Source organism: Adiantum capillus-veneris, chromosome 14, assembly GCF_014529385.1.
Source record: "Adiantum capillus-veneris isolate H3 chromosome 14, ASM1452938v2, whole genome shotgun sequence".
Taxonomy (NCBI): domain Eukaryota; kingdom Viridiplantae; phylum Streptophyta; class Polypodiopsida; order Polypodiales; family Pteridaceae; genus Adiantum; species Adiantum capillus-veneris.
In genome coordinates, this window is record NC_140944.1 from 49,120,161 (window position 1) to 49,143,542 (window position 23,382).

Consider the following 23,382-nt stretch of genomic DNA (forward strand, 5'->3'; position numbering starts at 1 on the left):
GTTTGGCCTTTACGAATTTTTAGTGATGCCCTTTGGTCTCACAAATGCTCCTGCTACGTTTAATAGGATGATGGACAGAATTTTCCGTCCACACCAGCAGTTTGTTGGTACATTCTTTGATGACATGATAGTCTACTCAAAGAATGAAGAGGAGCATAGGCATCACTTGGCCATTGTGTTCAAAGAGCTACGCAGTCATAGGTTGCTCATCAATGCAAAGAAAAGTGAGTTTTTTCTGGAAGAGATTCACTTTCTGGGACACATTGTCTCAAAGGATGGTGTCAGAATGGATCCTGCAAAAGTCGAAGCGATCAAGTCATGGCCAAATTTGAAGACGGTGCATGATGTCCGAAGCTTTTTGGGACTATGCTCCTATTACAGAAGGTTTATCCGAAATTTCGCTGAGATTGCTTCACCTTTACATGCTCTTCAAAAGAAGGCAGTCACCTTTAGATGGACACAGAAAGAGATTTCAGCTTTTAATCTCTTAAAGGAAAAGATGACTTCAGATCCAGTCATTCTGTTGCCAGATCTTAGGAAGTCATTTGTGGTCCAGTGTGACGCCTGCGGTAGTAGCATTGGTGCTGTGCTAATGCAAGATGGCAGGGTAGTAGCCTATGAGAGCAGAATTTTGCAAGGGCCAGAGATGACCATGCAGGTCTATGAGAAAGAGTTACTGGCTGTGATTCATGCGCTCTTAAGTTGGAAACACTACCTGCTAGGTGCAGACTTTGTTGTCCAAACGGACCATCAGACCTTGCGATACTTCTTGACACAGACAAAGTTATCTGAGAAGCATATGCGATGGGCAAATATCTTGTCCATGTTCCATTTTCAGATTGTGCATGTGGAAGGCAAGAAGAACGTTGTGGCTGATGCCTTGTCAAGGAAGCCACAAATTTCAGCTGTGTCGATTCCTTATCATCATGAACTTGATGATATGAGAGAACAGTATGTAAATGATGAAGATTTTGCAAGGGTCTTCGAGCAACTAATGGATGGACAACGTCATGAACACTATCTTCTTAAAGACGGGTTCATGATGATGCATGGCAGATTGTGTGTCACAAAGCCATTGCGACGCAAAGTTATGGAAGAGAGTCATGTCCCACCGTATGCAGGGCATCGTGGTATCGATGCTACAGTTAAAGCGGTAGAGACATTCTTCTATTGGCCTACATTGAGAAGGGATGTGGATGCCTTTGTGCGAGATGCCTAATATGCCAAAAGGTCAAGTTTGACAGGCAAAAGGCACCAGGGTTATTGCAACCACTACCTATTCCAGATAAACCATGGGAAAGTATTGCTATGGATTTTATCTTTGATCTTCCGAGAACGCAGACAGGAAATGATGGTATTTGGACCATTATTTGCAGATTCAGCAAACAGGCTCATTTTATTCCTGTCAGGAAGAAGATAAAGCCAGATCAGATGGCACGCTTGTTTATGAGCAATATTTTCAAGTATCATGGCATGCCACAGTCGATTATTAGCGACCGTGATCCACGCATGACTAGTTTGTTCTGGAAAGGCTTGTTTGAGAATATGGGTACCACGCTCAAATTCTCTTCGTCATTTCATCCTCAAACAGATGGGCAGTCAGAAGAGGCAAATTCTACTGTCCTAGATCTGCTGAAGTGCTACGTGTCAGAGCATAAAGGAAAGTGGGAGCAGTATTTGCCATTGGTGGAGTATGCATACAATAATACAGTGCATTCATCAACTGGCAAGGCACCTTTTGAGATAGTTGAAGGTGGCAAGAAAGTTCCTCCCATACTGCATACAAAGGACAAGATATTTGAAGCAGATAAGTATGTTCAAGACATGGATGAAATGTACAAGAAGGTCAAAGTGGCCTTAGAAAGAACTCAGGCAAAGCAAAAGAAAGCAGTTGATCGTCACCGTCGTGAAGTGGTATATTCACTTGGTGATTGGGTGCTTCTACGGTTTGAAAAGGCAAGGTTAAAGAAGATGAAGGGCAAGGAAAGACTGTTTCCAAAGCTCAGCATGCGTTACTATGGGCCTTTTCAAGTGTGCGACATAATCAGTGATGTTGCATATAGGCTGAAATTGCCTGACAGTTGGAAGATTCACAATGCGTTTCATGTGAGTCTTCTCAGACCCTATGTGGGTGATGTGCCAGAACATATGCCAGCTGAAGATCAGCCGGAAGTCGAGGAACTTGACGAGATCTTGGTCCCTGAACAGATTTTGGCACACAAAGAAAGGAAAGTGAAAGGCAAGGTTGCTAGGCGTTACTTGGTAAAGTTCAGAAACTATCCACCAATGGATGCTAAGTGGATGGAAGAAGGTGAACTTGCAGAGTCACCAACTGTGTTATCACTTTACCTGGAAGCCTTCGATTTGCAACCTACCTTGACCCCTTGAGTTTCAAAGCTACATGCATTGTCAGTGTGACAATGGCTTCTGAAACAAATGATGTACATGGTATTTAAAGTGAGCTCAAATCAAATACCTGTTACATGAATGTTAGAGCTGTACAGATTGTCAGTTTGGCAATTGCTCTTATGGAATGTCCAAAAGTTTGGTTAGTGCTATAGAAGTGAGTATTTCTTGTCAGTTTGTCAAGGATACAATGATTGCTTCTATTCAGGAGTACATGTGTAACTGCATTCTTAAACTGTCGGTTTGGGTATGCTCGAAAGTGTTACGGGATCCAACGTGTACTATAAGACAGTGGCAAAATGAGCAGCTACCATTTTGTCATTGGAAAGTTAGTGACTCAAAGCAATGGCAGAGTGCGCAGCTACCACTATGTCATTGGGACAGGGTTCACACGCAGGCAATACATGAGTCGACGAGGTGTTGAATACACCAGGGTTGACAATGAGCATGTATGTGTCGTATATGTGTCGACAGGTGTTGAATACATTAGTGTTGACAGTAAGCATATACGACATAGATGCAAACGAGGACGTTTGAGATTTCAAGAGGGGGGTATGTCACCAGCGTGTGACTACTATCTATCCTTTTTGTTGATTTCTTTCTTATTATCTATTTACTTTCACTATTTGGAAACACCCCTCGGGAAATCTAACTGCCCTGCATTGCATAGCTAGTGTGGAACTGTCCAGAGGGAGTCCAGGCCTGAGGGCAAGAGAGCACTAAGGTTGGACAAGGACTATGGTTAGCCAAGTGGGGTCATTGACTAGCCAAAGTGGAATCCTTTGCTACAGAGGCTACATTTCAGTTCTGGATGTGGCCGCAGTGTACAAAGAGGGTCGGATGACCTAGAAAGATACAATGGCAGCATCTCCTAAAATTTAGGGAACTGCTATTTTGGGACCTGAAAATGTGTTGACGTCATTACCTCCGGAATGACAAAGGGAACATTTTCTTACTCTGCCGTGAAGTCAACTGGGCAACCGGTTGGGATATTTTTAGGCGGCAACCCCGAAACGGGAAAATGCTTGTAAAAGTGCCAAGTGGCACCTTCTGGTGCACTTGCCTTATGCAACAAGAAGTGGCGCTGAATTTGAAGGGAAGAAGGCCTCATTTTCAGATTTGTCACAGGTTAAGAGCTATGGAGTGCTTGCTTTCCCTCTTATGCACAGTGCGGTGCCAGGAGTGATGCCCTGCACGCTACGCACTGCCCTCTCTCTCCCCTTTGGCAGTATGTTATGCCCCTCTAGTGGGCTTTTCATTTGACCAATGTACAGTTGTGTGGGTTCATGCGCGATTGCCGAGGCAAGAGCCTCTTGCACAGGTACTGGATTAGCTAGCGGCTAATCCCCCCGCAGGTACAGGTGAATTCGGAGAGGTTTCACGCCAGAAATCTCGTCCGATTCAAAGGGCAAGTAGCCCTACAGGTGCGGGAGCTCGAGGACTTGCTAGGGATGCGACCGGCACGCGGAACGGAGCCCGAAACAGTGAATTACAGCCTGCTGTGTATTTTTGCAGGTTTAGGGTTTTGGCCCTAAACGGACCCTAATACCCCCAGGAGGTTCGGGGACGCAAGGGGACCGCTGTACAGGCGATCTGGCGCATTTTCAGGGCTGAAAACAGAGAATTCAGCGTGCTGCAGATTCTCGCCAGGTTTTGCAAAGTGCCCGTATGCGTCGGGAAAGTCGGTCAATGCGTGGGAATACTGACCGTGAAGGGTTCTAGTACAGTTATGCTGTCGAAATCGGGCTGGAACAGTGGAAATTCAGCCGAGTTTGTGCGGGGCAGCTTGTAGGATCCACAACGTTTATTCCCTCTTTTGAACAATAAAGAAATACCGAAAGGGGCGCCTAAGTTAGGGGCCAATCTGGTGTCTGTCCACTCATACAGGTGCAATCTAGCAGCCTGTATCCCTCTCCCCTTTGTTGTGTCTTGAAAGTACAGGTAAAATAGACGACTAATAATGGGTGAAAGCTAAATCAAGGTTTAAAGTAAAGTCTACCGCCCTTTTTGGATTGAACAGGCCGGTTTCACTTGCATATGGTGGGGCATGAGATTCAAAGTAGGATCTTGTGTTGAAGAGCACGCAAATACAAAGCTTTCCATGGAATAGAAGATAACCATCCTTCATTATGTAGCCTGGAATAGAGAATCCAGATGTTAGCCGTTCAAAGGTATGTGCAAACTCGGGATGCGAAGGATATAGATCCTTCAAGGCATCGAGCTCTAGGTGGGTAGCAATAGTGACCGAAGCGGCATATGGTCGTCGTGAAAGAGCGTCTGCTACTTTGTTTTTTTATCCTTCAACTCAGTTGATGTGAAAGTGAAAAAGAGACAAGAACCAATAATTCTTTTTTGTAAACGTTTCCAGACCTTTCTTCAAGCCGTAGGCACCGACTCTCATAGGCCACCACATGCCGATCATGCTCAAGTACTGCTCCCAAGTTGGTACTGTAGGCGTTGCATTTGACTATGAAAGATTTTGTAGATTGGAAGAATCAATAGGGGATTGGTGGAAAGTTTGTGCTTCAGTGTGTCAAAAGCTGAAGATAGTAGCTTCTTTCTTGGCTAAATTATGCAGTGGTGCGGCTATGGACGCGCAGAGTGTGCAATAAAACATCGGCAATAAGAGGCAAGGCCCAAGAAATTGTGAACCTCATGAACAGAAGTTAAGTGTGGCCACTCATGTATCATCTTGTTTGGATCCATGCGAACCCCTTGGAAAGTTTCTGCTTCAGTGTGTCGAAAGCTCTGATTTTTGTAGAGGTCCATTTGAATCATGCAGTGAAGCAGCTATAGACGTAGAGTGTGCAATAAAACATCGGTAATAAGAGGCAAGGCCCAAGGAACTGCGAACCTCATGAACAGAAGTTAAGTGGGGCCACTCATGTACTGCCTTGTTTGGATCCATACGAGAACCGCTTGTGTAGAAATGATATGACCGAGGTAGTGAATGTGTTTAATGAAGAATTCACTTTTCTTCCCGTCGATAACTCTGTTGATGTGAAAATGAAAGTGAAAAAGAGACAAGAAATTTGCCATTTGCTTCTCAGAGATTTTGGTTTGATCCATAAAGTAACGGAGGCTCAGATGATCCCTCTTAACAACAAACTCGGCACCAATGATATAGTGCTTCCAAGATACTAAAGCATGCAGTAGAACCAATAATTCTTTTTCGTAAACGTTTCCAGACCTTTCTTCAAGCCATAAGCACCGGCTCTCATAGGCTACCACATGCCGATCATGCTCCAGTACTGCTCCCAAGTTGGTACTGTAGGCGTTGCATTTGACTACGAAAGATTTTGTAGATCGGGAAGAATCAATAGGGGATTGGTGAAAAGTTTTTGCTTCAATGCGTCGAAAGTTGAAGATAGTAGCTCCTTTCTTGGCTAAATCATGCAGTGGTGCTGCTATAGACACGCAAAGTGTGCAATAAAACATCGGCAATAAGAGGCAAGGCCCAAGAAATTGTGAACCTCATGAACAGAAGTTAAGTGTGGCCACTCATGTATCGTCTTGTTTGGATCCATGTGAACCCCTTGGAAAGTTTCTGCTTCAGTGTGTCGAAAGCTCTGATTTCTGTAGAGGTCCATTTGAAGATAGCTCCTTTCTTGGTTAAATCATGCAGCGAAGCGGATATAGATGTAGAGTGTGCAATAAGACATCGGTAATAAGAGTCAAGGCCCAAGAAATTGTTAACCTCATGAACATAAGTTAAATGGGGCCACTCATACCGCTTTGTTTGGATCCATGCGAGAACCCCTTGTGCAAAAATGATATGACAGAGGTAGTGAATGTCTTTAATGAAGAATTCACTTTTCTTGCCATCAATAACCAATTTATGATTGCAGAATCCCCAAATACCAAAGCAAGATGTTGTCGTTGTTTGTTTTCATTTTTGGAGAAGATAATCAAGTTGTCAAAGAAAGTGCAAACAAAATCTCAATGTTTTTTGAAAATACTCTTCATCATTCAATTGAACGTGGAAAGAGGGGGGGGGGGGGGGGGGGGGGGGGTGGGGGGGGGGGGAAAGCTTGGGTAGAATGCTAACTTGAAGTGGATCCATGGTTTGGGGCGATCATGCCATGGCGGCCCACCATGTCAATGCACTATCCTTGAGAAAAGATGTGACTCTGAGCAACTTTGTGTCTTTGGTAAAGTTTCCGTTATCGAATAGAATGTCGAATTGTTGTAAAAACTTGAGAGCATTATGAGAATCTTGACCGCCTGAGAATGCAAAAAACTTAACTGTGTCATCCCCATCTTTAAAGGGTTTCGAACCAACGTCCGTTGTTGGAGATGCATCATAGTAGTAATAATGGTGGTGCTACCTATGTGTCGCATATGTAGGTGGGAGTTGAGTAGTGGGTGGTGGTGGAGGGGGGAGTATAAGGTGAGGATCTCGTGGGTAAAGGGGGTAGTATAAGGTGAGGGTCTTGTGGGTAAAGGGGGTAGAGGTGTCACGTGACGCATCCCAACCCTATGTGTCCATGGACAAGCTACACCACAGCAGAGTTCAGTCAGTTCAATCAAGTTAGATTAGCAGTGATCTGGCACTTTTTTGAGTCTATTCGTAGACCGTGCATGCCCAGTCACTTAGCATAGATGTATATCCTCCGGTTGCACACAACATGATCATCGGAGTTCCCATCAGAATCCATTAGCATCAGTTAGGGGAATTTTCCAGTGCATCTAGCCTATTTTCCTATTTATTGGGATTTTCACTTATTATTTTTAAGTGACTTTCCTACAAAAGTAGGTAGGGCAGTTTTGCTAAGTTAATATATAAGCAAACCAAAGTTCACACTGTCTGGCAGAAGGGGCAGCAGGAGCTTCCCGCTCAACAAGCAACTTCTCAGCAGAACCTCCCTCGCGCAGTACATCATCGCCATCTCCATCCCTTGCCTTGGCGATTCCCACCACAGAAATCCCCCGCGTCCCTTCCCTTGCATGGTCGCCCAAGCAGCCTTCATCCAGCGTTTTTCACCGCAAAAACGCCAGCAACCTGCAGCAGATCCCAGCGTTTTCATTCCCAGAAAATCAGCGTTTTGATTATCAGTTTTCAGCAGGTCTTCCTCATCATCGGCAGCGTTTTCAGCAGGTGCAGATCTGCCCTAAAATGCAGCACAGCAGGTACAAAGCATCAGCGTTTTCATCTGCAGCATGAACCCCGAAGGAAGAGATCATTTTCAGCCATAACCGCAGCCAAAAACAGTCCATTTTCAGCCTTGAAACAGCCCCAGAAATTCAGCATCTAGAAGATCTCAGATTTCAGCCCAAGTCGCCGTCGTCATCACTGTCGTCTTCATCGGCATAGTGCCATTGCATCTGTCCATTGCATTTGCATTGTACACCGTTGTGCAATCAAGTAGACCACTCTCGCCGACGAGAGTGGGGCCTTCGGAGGAGGGTTTTTTACAACCCCTCGGTGTCGTATCTCTTCTCTCTCCTTCTCTCAGTCTCATTCATTTGTACGCACAATCCACTCACTTTGTTCGTGACCACATCACTCTACAAGACGGAAAGCTCTCTCTTTCCCTAAAAACTAAAAGGAACCTTGAGCAATAAAGATCACTAATTCTGAGAAAATACAACATTCATTCCGCTGCACCTAACAAGAGGATTTGTGGCAGCATAGGAACGTTCTCTTGAAGTCATTTTCTTAAAAATCCCTCCCAAAAATTGACAGACATCTCCAGAAATCTTTCGGGAAGAGGCTACAAGTGGATTTTGGGATACAAGAGGATGTATGTGGGAGGCCTATCGACGGACGATTTGGGCCACCGGAGGATTTTAAGAGACCAAGTAATTGTGCAGGGCTTCTAAATCAATTCGGTCATGTGTTGGGTTCTTTTTTTATTTGTCTGCCAAGTACACCATTGTCAAACCACGTACTACCCATGTGTCTCATCCGGTTGCCTTTGTGTAGAGGGATTGGGAGGGTGCCCTTCTTAAATAGTGTGGTTGACTTGCTCTTCGTCCATGTCGATTGAATCGTGCTTTGATTTCAGAGGGCAAAGAAGCAAGGTGGGCTCTTCATAATTTATTATCCTTTAAAGAGAGCAATGAAGGTGAGAGCGCGCCCGACCAAGGGTGGGAGTGGCTAGGACACGAAGATTCTTTGATAGAAAAATAAAATGATTGCGCTTTGTCTTCTCTTGAAAGACCGGTATACACAAAGATTCTTTGATAGAAAAAAAAAATGATTGCGCTTTGTCTGCTCTTGAAAGACCGGTATGCACGAAGATTCTTGACTATGCTTTGTCCGTTCTTGAAGGATTGACATGCTTTTAGAAAAGCACCATTGTAATCATTTTCGGCGAGTGATCGGACGGAAAGAGAGAATCTATGCACTTGGTCTTGTTTAGTACTTAAAACAACTTAAATAACAAAAAGAAACAGAGAAAGATATGACACGGTTGGCGGAGTTCCGAGCCAAAGACGCGTTGGCCCCAAAAACAGGCGCTCCTTTTAGTATTTTTTTATCATTGCTTCAAGACGGTACAATAGTGTCAAGGTGCTTCCAAACGTATGTATGTGGCGGATATGTACGTACTATATGTTGTTCCATTAATAAAATATTTTAATGTATGTAAAAATATGTACTCTTGCAAACAAACCTCAATTTACCGAACTTTCTAGGACATTTCCTATTTAAAACAAGATTACCTGCATCAGCTTTTAGAGACATTTAAAGACATGTTTTACAAGATGTCTATGTACTGTCATATTGTGTACGAAATGGCTCGGAAACCCTCACAAAATCACTCGATAGCCTTATTTGCCCAACCAAAAAAAGACTTGTACGGATCGATCCGCATTGTATGGATCGTACATTATGGCAATGCGGTACGAATCGGACCAATACGTACGTACGGGAGCAACCTTGGTATAACTCTCGGTGGGTCCAATTCTTCAAGCTGTGTGTGCTGATGCCTCAAAGACTTGCCCAATGGGCACTTATAAAGAGTACAAGGGATGCTAAAGACAGAGTCCCAAAAGCATAAGTTTTAAAAACATCAAGTTCGAGAAGCATCTGCCTTCAAAAAGCTTGTGCCAAATCTGTCTAGACTTGCTGTTGACGCAGAACGCCGAAAATCCGGACAATCAACCCGCCAATAGATTTTAGGCCCTGTTAGCAGAACTTTGTAAGTTGGGCTTCTTTCCTTTAGGCACCTCGATGGACACTTATTAGTTGATACTCGTTCCTTTCTCTGAGTTTTAGGCCCCTTGGCCTGAATCTACCAAACACAGTCAAGTTAGTTCATGACTCGCCGAGCTCTTAGATGTCCTAATGCCATGCAAGTGGACACAGATGCAAAAATCACATAGGATTAACTGTTCACCGCACTCAAGGTTGTGCCTTTGGTTAAGAGATTGGGATATACCACCTTCTTAGGGGAATCGAATCTGGGATTGGTCAAATGAACGTATGGTCAGATTTATGACCTCGACAGAGAAATTTGGATCTGGATCTGGATCTGGATCTGGAGATTGCTTTTGCCAAGGTACGAGAGGCTTTGGAGAAGTCTCAAGCACGACATAAGAAGGTAGCAGGTAAGCATGGCCGTGACTTGCAATTGAAGGAAGATGATTGGGTGCTACTACGGTTTTAGAAGGCATGCCTATGGGAATGGAAGGGTAAGGAGAGGCTTATTCCAAAGCTAAGTATGCGATACTATGGACCTTTCCAAATCCAAGAAAGACAAATGATGTATCCTTCAGATTGAAGTTACCAGGTACTTGGGGGATTCACAAGGCATTGCATGCGAGTCTATTGCGACCTTTCCAAGGTGAAGTGCCAATGGATAGGGAGCCATAGAGATGAGTAGGGCGAGATGGAATCGACAAAGGAGGTCCTCCTTTCGAAACAGGTCCTGGCTCACAAAGAAAGGAAAGTGAAAGGTAAGCTGATCTGTCTGTATTTGGTCAAGTTCAAGAATTATCCGGCTGTGGATGCCAAGTGGATGGAGGAGGAGGATGTAGCAGATACTCCTTAGATATTAGAGCTTTACTCTGAAGGTTTTGGTTTAGCATCGACTAGTCTAAGAGTTATTGATGAATTTGGTGTGGTGTGGATTGCACAAGAGGGGAGTTACTCCGTTGCTTTGTCACAGGTCACCTCTATGGAATAAACTCATTGATTTCTTCAGAGATTTCAGGGATACTAATTGGTTGAAAGTATTTTGCTGAATGAATTTATGTAAAGAAGTATTTTGAAATGGAAATTCCTAAGATGAATTTGTTACATATGCTCTCTCATGTGTGTATTGTTAAAGTGGGTGTTTGAAAGACGAAATGACTGCAACATTTTGTCTTGTTCACTTGAGGGGTGATGTGGGTATGATAGTAATATTTAGTAGATTAAGACATCCGTGAAAAGATCAGCGCGATCTGGATGTGATTGCTACAGTGATCATGATTCTCATCGATGGGGATAGTGATATGAATGTTCAATGATTGTCGTCTACGTGAAAGTGCTGTGTATATGTGGTCTACTACGTCGGTACTTAGAGTCTGTGTTTTTGTCTTATGTCTATTTTGCAGGCGTAATCAAGGGGGGCAATTCTAATTCTTTCAAGAGGAGGATAGGGATGTGAATGTTCAGTGATTGTCGTCTACGTGAAAGTGTTAGTTATATGTGGTCTAGTACGTTGATACTTAGGAGTCAGTGTTTGTTGAATTAGTTTTTGTCCTATGTCTGTTTTGCAGGCGTAATCGAGGGCGATTATAATTCTTTCAAGAGGAGGATATGTCACGAAGTGATGACCTTGCATGGTCCACAACAATGCAGAAGAAGTTTTACCAACTTACAAAACTCCTCCTAGTGACTTCGAGGCGTTGTGTCACGTGCACATATAACCCTATGTGCATGTGGACAAACTGTTCCTATTTCTAGGGTTTAGGAAGCCTAGGAACTGTTCTGGCACCCTTGTGAGCCTGTACACAGGCTGTGCATGCCTAGGCACTTAGGGTACCTGCATATCATGATTGCACACCTATCATGAGCATTTTTTACCACTACATGCACCAAAGTTACAGTGCATATGAACCATCTCTTAAAGGGCCATTTTATTAAAGTGACTTTTTAATAAAAGAATCAACAAGTGGGTCGAGCAACCTCCATGATAGCCACACGATTCGTTAATTAAATAGTCACTTTCAAAAAATGACCCTTTAAGAGATGGTTCATATGCACTGCAACTTGGGTTCATGTAGTGGTAAAAAATACTCATGCTAGGTGTGCAATCAGAGGGTATGCAGCTACTCTAAGTGCGTGGACATGCACGGCCTATGTACAATGTACAGGCTCACAAGGGTAGATTTTTTACCACTACATGAGCCCAAGTTGCAGTGCATATGAACCATCTCTTAAAGGGTCATTTTATTAAAGTGACTTTTTAATTAATGAATCGTGGGGCTATCATGGAGGCTGCTCGACCCACTTGTTGACACCTATAAAGGGAGGGCAGGGGCGCATGGAGAAGGCAGAAGACCTGAAGAGAGAGCACAGTGCGAGCAATAGGCCCTATGTTTTTCTCAAGCTAGCTCAACGTTTTCAGCAGCAACCCGCGTTTCCAAGAGCCAGATCAGCGTTTTCAGCCATTGGCTTTTTGCCCAGCAGATCAGCCTTAGCCTATCGGTACTACACCGTTCCGCACCTGATTTCTCGCCGGATTCCGCAAGCGTCATCAATTCAGCCAGCGTTTCAGATTCTGATCCACAATTTCAGATTTCAGCCCATAAGTTTTCAGCATAGCCTCATTGTCGCCCTCGTCACCGTCGTCGTCGCCAACAGTTGCAGAATTCAGTCCTAGGTCAGCTCTCAGATTTCAGCCAGCTTCAGTTGTGGGAGCGAGTCAAGAAGAGATAGATGAAAATACGGAGCTCCACTTGAATTGGCAGCTTGACTGGAAATAACGCATGAAGAAATGGGGCCACCGATGGAGGCGGTTTTAGTGGCACCAGGAAGGGATATCGCCATTACACCTGTCATAGGCAAACTTCGGTTGCATTGCGAGGAGTATCTAAGGAACGGGATCTTCTACATCATGCTCTGGGCTGCGATGTCCTTTTGGGGATCCCTTGGTACCACAAGAATTGGATCGTGGTCGACTATGGGGCAAGAAAGGCCACTTTGAAGAACAAGAAAGGCAAAGAAATCACAATAGTCAAAGAGCGAGTCTGTCCCACTTGTATCGTCTTTTGCCATTTCTAAATTTATGAACTCTAGTCTCTTTGTTCACTCGATCTACTTGAATAAAGTTGATGAAAATAAGAAGTCAAATTTGTCAGACATGAAAAAAAAATTGACAAGAATTTTTGCAAGCTCAAGTTGATTGTCTCTATCAGGGTTTGCCTCGAGAGTAACCTCTTTTAAGACCTACAGATCACACGATTGATTTGATTCTCGCCAATTCGCCACGGAACCGGCCAGAGCTTAGAATGTGGAAATTATGAACCCAGTAAAAGAACTTGAAAAGGGTCTAATCCTGCCAAGCACATCACCTTATTGTTCACTGTGTTTGTCTAGTGTTAAGAGAGATGGATCATGGAGAATGTGCATTGAATATAGAGCTCTCAATAAAATCACCATCAAGAACTAGTTTTCAATATCGAGGATTGATGATATACTTGACAGGCTACAGGGTTCTACATGTTTCAGTAGAATTCACCTGAAAAGTGGCTATCATCAGATCAAGATTGCTCTCGGAGATGTATACGAGACCACGTTCAGGACATGCTTTGGATTGTACGAGTATTTGTTGATGTCTTTTGGTCTCACAAATGCTTTTGCAACGTTCAACAGGGTGATGGATATGATTTTTTATTCAGTACAGTCATTTGTGGACACCTTCTTCGATGACTTTCGTGTTTTCCTAGAGTGAAGCAGATTACTTACTAGTTTTTGAGGCGCTACGATGGCATTAATTAGTGGTCAATGGAAAAAAGAGCGAGTGTTTACTACCAAAGATACACTTTTTTGGGACACATCGCCCAGCAAAGGGTGAACAGATGGACCCGAGCAAGATAGAAATCATACAGAATTGGCCAGATTGAAATAAAGAGCTTTTTGAGCTTATGCTCTTATTACAGGCGGTTGATTAGAAAGTTCTCAAAAATTGCTCTTTTATTGCATACCTTGACTTAGAAAGAGGTTCAGTTTGCTTGGGGACCCTCAGAACTTGCATCAAGGAAAAGTTGACGATTGGTCTTGTTTTGATTTTACTAGATTTGCAAAAACATTTCGAGGTTTACTAGATTTGTAGAAACATTTCGAGATTTACTACGTCAAAGCCTATGAGAGTAGAATGTTTTCTATACCAGAGAGGGTTGCTCTTCCATTGCATACCTTGACTTAGAAAGAGGTTCTGTTTGCTTGGGGACCCTCAGAACCTGCATCAAGGAAAAGTTGACAATTAGTCTTGTTTTGATTTTACTAGATTTGCAAAGACATTTCGAGGTTTACTAGATTTGTAGAAACATTTCGAGATTTGCTACGTCAAAGCCTATGAGAGTAGAATGTTACCAGAGAGGGCTTCACAGGTCTACGAGAAAGAGCTATTAGCAATGATGCACGCTCTGACACAGTGGAGACATCTCCTACTTGGAGCAGATTTCAGAGTGTTTACAGATCATGCATGTTTGATATATCTTGTCCCAGAAGCAGCTTTTTGATAAGCAAATGAGATGGGGGAACATTTTGTGTCACAAACCGATGACGTGGCAGACCCCTGAACACACACACACACACACACACACACACACACACACACACACACACACACACACGACATGTTGACGTGGCAGCTAGTACGAACGCTTGAAAATGCGTCGACAAGCTGACATGGTAGCAGTGTACGGAATCTCACTTTTTATGTCACAAACTGGTGACGTGACAGGCAGTCGGACACACACACACACATACACACACACACACACACACGACAGGCTGACGTGGCCGCAAGTACGGACACTGAAAAATGCATCGACAGGCTGACATGGCAACTTCGTATGGAATCCCGCTTCTTACCTGTCTGTACGGAAATTTGTGTTTTACGGACATCTCTACGGGAAAAGCGCTGGCAGCTTTTGGGACAGTTGCTTTTGATTTTTAAGATGCTTATGGGGCTCTGCTTTTAGCAACCCTTTGTAAACTGTTTATAAGTGGCCTTAGAAGCTCATTTCTCTAAGCATGTGGACGCAAAGTACAATCGAGCCGGCGGGTGCTCGCTCTCAAACTTTGCATCTAGATGCTCTGAGAAGTGAGCCCCTAAGGCCACTTTCAAACAGTTTACAAAAGGTTGCTAAAGTAGAGCCCCAAAAGCATCTTAAAAATCAAAAGCAATTGTCCCAAAAGCTGCAAGCACTAAAAACGGAATTTCGTATAGCTGTTTGTGAATCACGGAATTTTCGTACAGCCATCGGAAAAAGCGGGATTCCGTACGCTGCTGCCACGTTAGCTTGTCGGAGCATTTTCCGGCATCCATACTGGCGGCCACGTCAACTTGTCGTGTGTGTGTGTCCGGGGGCCTACCACGTCACCAGTTTGTGACATTTTTTCGTAGTTCTATTTTCAAATTGTTACCATAATTCGCCTTTTGATGTGCATAGAGCCATCTAAAGTACCTTGAAAGGAGTGAAAGTATTTCTACTAGCCTCAACTCAAGACAAATGTGGATGAGTTTGTATGCACTTGTGTTTGGTGTGCCAAAATGTCAAGTTTGACAGACACAAAGCACCAGGGCTACTTCAGCTTTTACCTATTCCACACCGACCTTGGGAGAGTATAGCAATGGATTCGATCTTCCTAAGACTTAGAGTGGGTATGATGGCATTTGGACAATAGGCGAAAGATTTAGCAAGCAGACTCACTCATGGTTGCCAGAAACTCGTTTCTAAAATTTAGCAACCTACGAAATGTTTCTGAATATGCAGATAGCGAGATGACTGTTGGATCACAGGGTCACAACTCTATTGGAGAACAATGTATCCATTAGTCGAGGCCCAAGGCTCAGATGACCCTTCGAGGGCAATAGAATGCTGTGGAAAGTCTTTTTTATCTGGTGAGGTTTGTGAAAAAGATGATGCGACAAGAGAATGAGATCATCCTCAGCTACATCGAGGCAATACCAGACTCACGAGTACTAATGTATGCAATCCCTACTATGAAGGACGAGGAGCTACCAAGATTCTATTCAGCCATATATCTTAGTTATAATGAATCGGCTGATCAGATGACATACGTTAGAATAGTAGATTAGGTTCGGGAATCTTCTCTTGGAACCCTTCAAAGGTTGTTAGCGGGTACGCCGCAACGAACGATGGAGCACAGCGAGGACACAGACCAACAAACTGTCAATCCGAGGACGTAGCTGACCCGACTAGGGCATGGAGGCAATCTCTGGGTTGTTAACCCTGAGCTAGACACGAACAACACTCTACAGTCACTGATCCTACCACAACACTACCATAAAGCAAAGAAACAGACAACGCATCCTACGAAACACTACAAGCTCGAAACAGTCTCAAATCATATCGGAATTACTCGAAATCGGAGGGCAAGACTCACAAGGACATGTCCTATATGGTTAAACACCTAAACCCTGAAAACCATAACTGTAAGACCTCTAATCACTATCGCGATAGACTCAAAACAGCAATTTTCAAAGTGTCCGGAACTGATCTACAAAGACATCAACACGAAGAGCTTCTCCTTGATTCTAACGACTACTCGATCATTCAAAACGGATGTCGTTTGAGGTACTTACGACCAAATATAGCTCGTAGCAGGCGGGCTTGCGATGTGGTCCTCGGCTTGCATTGCTTGCGTCGACGCGGAGAGCTCCTCGATGCTAACACGCTCTTACTCTCATATTTGCAATGTGATTAGTGTGCGCGATGGTGTGTGTGCGTGAAGCTCACTACTGTGTGCTGCAGAACCCACGACTGTATATTAATTGAGATAACGTAATGTGTTTTTTACAAAGCCTTAGGTTTCAGCTTATATACAAAGCCTTCAAACTTAATGGCCGGCCAAATGACCTGAATTGTCCTTAGGCTTCTACAGAGCTTAATTACAAGAAACTGAGTTGGCTTTACTCATGATACAAGCATCTGCGGCCAAAATACAAGTACCGATTTAAAATATGAGGTTCCCGTAAACATTACAAAAGTGGTCGTAATGGCTTAAAATAATAATAACGGGATATTCGATGACGTCCATGAACTCGTATCTTCATGTTGCAGCATCCATCTTCATCTTCGTTACTTCATCACTATCTTCATGTGGAATCTTTAGAATCTTCGAGGAATCTTTGTGGAAACGTTGTTGAAAGGGCGTCCTTTCAACAAAGGTAGATATGCTTTTTACTAGATTGATTTTACTTACTTTTTGCGTACTCAACCCAAGGTGGGTTTTAGACGCTCTCCTAGTCTTTTATAAGTAATCTACATATCAAGATGTCATAAGAATAAGTTGTGCATGTGCATTTTTATGGCTTAGTTCAGTGAAACCGTTTCTATACTCATTTTATATGAAACGTTTCGAAATTTCACGGCAACTATGGACTCATGTCATTCTGGTAAAGAAGACAGCAAAGGCCAATCATTTGGCGAGGTTGTTTCTCTCTCAGATTCTTCGATTACATGGCATTCATGAAACTATAGTGTCTAAAGAGATCCTTGATCTAGGAGTTTGTTTTGGAGAGCAATATGGAGAAAATAGGCACTTGGTTTAAATTCTCGTCCTCACAGACAGATGAGCAATCAGAGATGGCCAATTTAGTGGTTTTAGACTTGTTGAAGTGCTATATCTCTGATCATAATACTCAGCGGGAGAAGTACTTACCTTTTGTGGATTTTTGCTTATACAACAACATGGTTCACACATCTACGGAGAAGGAGCCATCTGAGATCGGAGGGTGTCGTAAAGGTTCCACCGATTCTGAGCACTAAGGACAAGATTTTTGAAGCAGATAAGTAGCATATGAAGGCAGGAGACAAGAATCTATTTTATCACTTATTGTACTCAAACTGAACTAGGTTTTTCAACTTCTTACATCTCCACAGCCAGTTAGGAACTTGACAAGTTTAGGTTATCCTTGACAAGCAACTTTTTGTTGGATGCAAGCTATGCATGTAGGTCTTACTACAGTAATTAAGGTCTAGAGAAATGTTTTTCGGTCTCTTAGTCTTTGGAACTTTGCATAATCTGATGTTTATGACATGTTTCTGAAGGGGAGTTGCGATGATTTTGACCAGTTAAGACAATATACCCTTTAGCATATTGAGGTCGTTTTCTTGGATGAGCTAAAACTAGAATTACTTTTTCCTTTGTACTACATTTTGATCTTGAAGGGGGGGGGGTAAGACAGTTTAGAACATCTTGTACGAATCTACACTGTTTGAACCTTATCAGATTGTTCATGCATAGGTATGCATTCCATGTCATAGGTTGTTTAATGTTAACTGGAGTTTGGAACTATGAAGATTACTTAACAGATTGTTATGCATCAACCTAATGTTTTCTTCTAGGGACCATGGTTTTCAACACACAGACAATCTCTGTGATTGAGATGAACTGCTGAAAGGGGGGGGGGGGAAGGGCGTTGTTAAGCCAGTGTGGAACATCTTGTACAAATCCACACTGTTTGAACCTCATCAGATTGTTCATGCATACGTATGCATTCCATGTTATGGGTTGTTAACTGGAGTTTGGAACCATGAAGTATTACTAAACAGATATTGTTATACATCAACCTGATGCTTTCTTCTAGGGACCATGGTTTTCAACACAGACAATCTCTGTGATTGAGATTAACTGCTGAAGGATGGTGTTCTCTTGTGCAGGAAAGATTGGTGCGTTTATTGCTTCTATACCCCAAGTTATTGTTGCTGGCGTACTCTGCATAATGTGGACTATGCTCACGGCCTTTGGCTTATCCAACCTGAGATACAGTGAGACAGGGAGCTCACGAAATGTGATCATCGTGGGGCTCTCTCTGTTCCTCTCTCTATCGGTGCCGGTTTATTTTCAGCACTATGCAGCAGGCGCATTACCTGCGACAGTAGCAAGCTATTTTCAGCCGTACACTGTAGCTGCACATGGTCCGATACAAACTGGAATAGAAGGGGTGGGAAAAGCCTTCCATTTTACTAGTTATTTATTGCTGTATTTTTTCCCCACTTTTTTGGTTTCGTAATCTGAGACAATGTAATTCTCATGTTGTTTATGATGTCCTTCAGCTCGATTTCTTGCTGAATACGGTTCTTTCAATGCACATGGTCATAGCCTTCTTGGTGGCTTTTGTCCTCGACAACACTGTTCCTGGCAGTAGGCATGAAAGAGGGACATACGTTTGGTCCAAGCCAAGGGCTGCAAGAAGAGAGCCAGCAGTAGTGAAGGACTATTCTCTACCTCCTAGACTGGCAAAATTTTTCAGCTGGGCAAGGTGGGTGGGATTGTGAAGTTTAGAACTTCCGTTCAAGGGTGCTGGGCTAGTCTGGCAACCTCGTCAAAGCAGATGGTTGCAGCCATGCCAGCAGTAGCAGTATGCTACAGAAGGAGAATCCGTGCTCTTAAATGACGTCTTCTTTTGCAGGTTGGCATCGAAGTATGCCTTAACAAAATTCTTTAATTCTTTACCATTACACTTATAGGTCAAGAAAATAATTCTTTGCGATAACGGGGTTCCGAAGAAATTGTTTCCATTTGGAGGATTGGTGGCAATGGTATGATTACTGAGCTTGAGCTTGGAAGAGGATAGATCTACCATGGGAATTATGCTGGAATCAAGGAGTTTTCTGATGCGAGCTTACTGTATGTAAAGTTCCCCATTGGAAGTCTTGCCTTCCATTTGTAAATTTTGAGCTCTGCTTGGAAAGCCTGAAAAGCTCCGTTATGAGTAAGGGGCCCTGGGCTGGATGGTTAATTTAAATAGTAAATATGATTGACATTGGTGTCTGTCGAGTTCGATTGGTTGTGTCTGTCAACTTGGTAAGTTGTGTCTTGATTCTCAGAGCTTGTCATTTGGCTGGCTAGACTGGTCAATATTGTCACATGTGGTTGCTCCCTGTATTGGTCTTGGGGGGAGGAAGCCCATTTCGCTTTTAATTTATCGTTTATATTTTGTGAGAGACTGCTTCCTTTCTAGCCTAGTTCCATACATTGTATTTCTTTTGGGCCTAAACCCACTATATGCTTCAGTCACCTCTCTCTCTCTCTCTCTCTCTCTCTCTCTCTCTCTCTCTCAATTGCCTGAGCTATCTCTCCCTCAGTTTGTATGGTTCATACCATTATTCCCTTCTTTGGCCCGCTCCATCGTCAATCCATGGAAATTTGCAGGCTGTTTGCTTGGCTGGATCACCACTATTTTCTTGGTCTGTTGGTTGGAAATTTGCTTGGTGTCATTTAGACGCTCCTGTTTCTTCTCTCAAAATCATCGAAAAGTCATCGGAGCTACCATCTGAAAGAATGTAGGTAAAATATATCAAGGTCACAAACTGGACCAAGTATCTGTGATTGTTGCTGAATGCGAACACAATCGTAGGGTACTGGAACATTCCGAGGGTTTTGTGAACGTGAAGCTCGGCATGACGATGCATAAACAACAAAGCAGACACTCTGAATGGTTGGAGAGAGAGAGAGAGAGAGAGAGAGAGAGAGTGCATGTAGCACCTTGAAACCTTTGAAATTATAAGGAGCAACAGTGAGTTCACTTTTTCTGTGTAATTTTGTACAATGTTTGAGTGATGACTTCTCAATTCTCAAATTAGAACTCATCCCTTACAAGAGCTGCTTTTGTCACAAAAGCTCGGTGAAGAGTCCTCCATGCACTATGACATGATGATTCTCTCCCTTAATGCTACTATACATAGGTTTGTGTGAGTTATGGGACTTAGTTATCAATGATAAAAAACCTCAACTAGTTGACCATTTAGTTAGATGAACAAGAAAGAAGGATAAAATACTTTTGCATGTCAATATCTTCGCAATTGCTCCCGCTGTATTGTGTGTGCATGTGCGGGTATGTACATCTTCCATACCTTCTCTCATGTTGATCATTTCTATAGTGATTTCCATGTTCGTGTTGTTCATGACTACTAGGATTGCCATCTACATCTCTTCTCCCACTCTAGTGTCTGTCTTCATCATCATTGTCACGCCAGCATGTGTCCTTTTCCTTGAATTGATTTCTCCAAGCACAACTAATATTAGGTTCTCCTGGACCAGTTAAATTTTAAGCTTGTAAATTGAAAGACTTTGTCTTTGGTCCTCTATCAATAGCTTGGACCCTTGGCCAATTGTGGGTTTCCATCATTCTGATCTCCCTTGCTCTGGTCTTTGCGTTCATCATCATCGTCACTACCAGCATATCGATTGTATCTGTCCATGCAATCATCATGCTCTATATGAGTCCTCCGATCACCATCAATCTCTTCTCTCTTCATCCTCTCTATCATGCTCTCTTCTTCTTTCATACCTTTTCCCAACATGCTAGGAAGGGCATTTGCTGCTCTTTTTTATTGCTATGCTACTTATGCCGGCGGCTACAGGCTGTTCTTTGGTCAAGGGCTCACCAAAAACTTATTTCCCAACTCGAAAGGAAAAGGTCATATTTAAAACTCCTCCGGGTTTTAGGTCAAAATTTGAAGGATTTGCCGGTTTTTAGACAAAATTTTTACCAGCTGTCTTGAAGGCAAACTCATAATCCAGCTTGGATTTTGCAATTTTAGCTTGTTAAGAATATACTTAAGCCGGTTTTGTGCGAACATTGCTCTGGTCTTCCTACAAAAGGCTACTCGACTCTCATGGCTTCACCTTGCGAGCATTTTGCTGTTGCTTTCCAACAAGGCTGCTATTAAAAACTTCTACACAAAAAACAACAAAACAAAAAATATTGCTTTAAAAAAACAAGTTAGGACTTGGCCGCCATCACCTTTACATGAATACTATTTTATCCAAACAAGTTGCTACAATGCAAGAACTTATGGACCATTGCAGTCCAATACAACCTTATGAACGGAAGACTAGAGTCTACTACAGAAAACCAACCGGCAAATAATCAAAATCCTCAACCACAATGAACAAATCCTCGGGATTCTTGTGAAACTCCAACACAAAGGCCTTGTTTGACACCACAACAACGAGACACTCTATTGCAAGAACGCTGATGTTTTGGATGCTTTCAAATAGGACATAAATTTTAGACATGTCCTCAAAGAGCCGATAGACCCTTAGAGCCAACTCTTGCTCAAACAGCGGCAGATAGAACCTCATGACAACCTCCGGCTAAAAGAGTTAAAGCTGCGGTTGAACTTGTTCTCGCATAAATCTTCTAAGTTCTAGTGAATTGTGCAAAGCCTATGGAAAAATCAAAGGCTTAAACACACTTATTTTCTTTAGCCTGAGAGCTATCGAGAATTTCATCCATCGAGACTTCCTTAAGCAAATGGACTAGTATGATTAGTTTGCTACATTAAGTATGGTCAGTTTGCTAGAGAGCTTAAAGCTGAGTTAGCCACATGGAAAACTCAAAAGATTGTACCGCTCATTGGTTCTCTTCCAGTCTCTATCCAAGGGTACCATGGAAAAGAAGACTTCCACATTGTGAAGTTAGGCAATTGCGATGCTCTTTTGAGCATGTCTTGGCATGACAAGAATGATACGACATTGTTTTCTAAGTAATCATGACACACAGTTTTTTTTGGTTAGAAAGAAAAGGATTATGCGAAAGGGATTATATTGATTGAATCAAGAAAGGGTTTACTATAGTTATAAGATAGTCACAAATAATGATTTTCAAAAACATGCCTAGAATGGATACTATAATTATGGCGAATCCATGGATGTAAGAAGAAGATTCTTTCTTCTTGAAAAATCTTAAAATGAGGAGAAAATCTTGCAATATAATTGTGTTTCAATGCAAAGGAAACAAATCCATAGACACAAAAATTTCACCTTGCAGAAGCTACAAAAAGTTACTTAAGAAGCTAAGTAACTAGAAGCTTTGTTAATGCTTATAAGTAACAAGTACAAGAATGACTAAGATAGAGTTATGTGGATCTCTATGTACATTGCACCACCATATATGCATGTAACAAATCTTTTTTTTTTAATTTTTTTTTTGGGAGGGGGGGGGGGGGGGGGGGGGGGGACCCTCTACTTATACTGACACAAGTGAATGAGCCCAAAAATTGTCGAGATCATATCCTTGGAATAGACATTCGTTTATGTGTCAGTGCAAACACCGGTATGAATGTCAGTATCCTTGATAGTATGAGCATTGTGATAAGTGAGGGGTGTTGGTTATTAGTGACCGTGAGTGGAATTTCTTTTGGGGCAATGTAGGTAGGGATTTCTTGCACTTGTAGCAAGGTGCCAATGGTAGTAGCTGCAACAGGATGTCCCCAAAGAGGTCTATAAATTTGTTTAGAGCTAAGTTGGGACTAGTTCACTCTCATTTGATTGCATAATAACATTGTGGCCAGTAGTGACCATTTTGAACAATTTGACATCAAAATAATCAAGCTGGTTTATTTGGATCTCAACCTAGCTACCCATCATGCCTTGTGTGCTCCTAAAGATATTTATGATGCCCTTGGTATACGATCTTCTAAAGCATTCTTGAGTAATGTGCTTCAAGACTTGGGCCACATAACTGGTAGCGCGATATTGAAAGACCTTAACAATGATAAAAGAATCTTTATTCACACCTCAAAAACATCACTAAGGGGACATAGAAGTAAAACTTCTCAAGGATCACAATGATTATCTGAGCATTCTCCATACCTTGGCGGATCGTGCATTGCCCGCATGAGTATTTCTTGCACTCAAAACTCCCTCTTGGGACTAGAACATATCCTTCATAGAAATTAAGTCCCATAACATGCATAGCTCATCCACAAGCAATGCCATATGCATATTATGTTTTTAACCTTATACTCCCTGGTACAATCAAAGGCACTAGCAAGTGG

The 23,382-nt window shown here is 42.7% G+C and overlaps 1 protein-coding gene across 1 annotated transcript in view; it reads left to right on the forward strand.

The window, feature by feature from the left end:
* Positions 1–19,369, forward strand: part of LOC147442339 (nucleobase-ascorbate transporter 12-like) — a 56,929-nt gene extending 37,560 nt beyond the window's left edge. Inside the window, exons 9-10 of the mRNA XM_086528545.1 lie at positions 18,256–18,539; positions 18,652–19,369. Of these exons, the coding sequence (XP_086384671.1) occupies positions 18,256–18,539; positions 18,652–18,873 (506 nt within the window). The 3' untranslated portion in view covers positions 18,874–19,369. The remainder of the gene's footprint in view (positions 1–18,255; positions 18,540–18,651) is intronic.
* Positions 19,370–23,382: the final 4,013 nt, after the last annotated feature.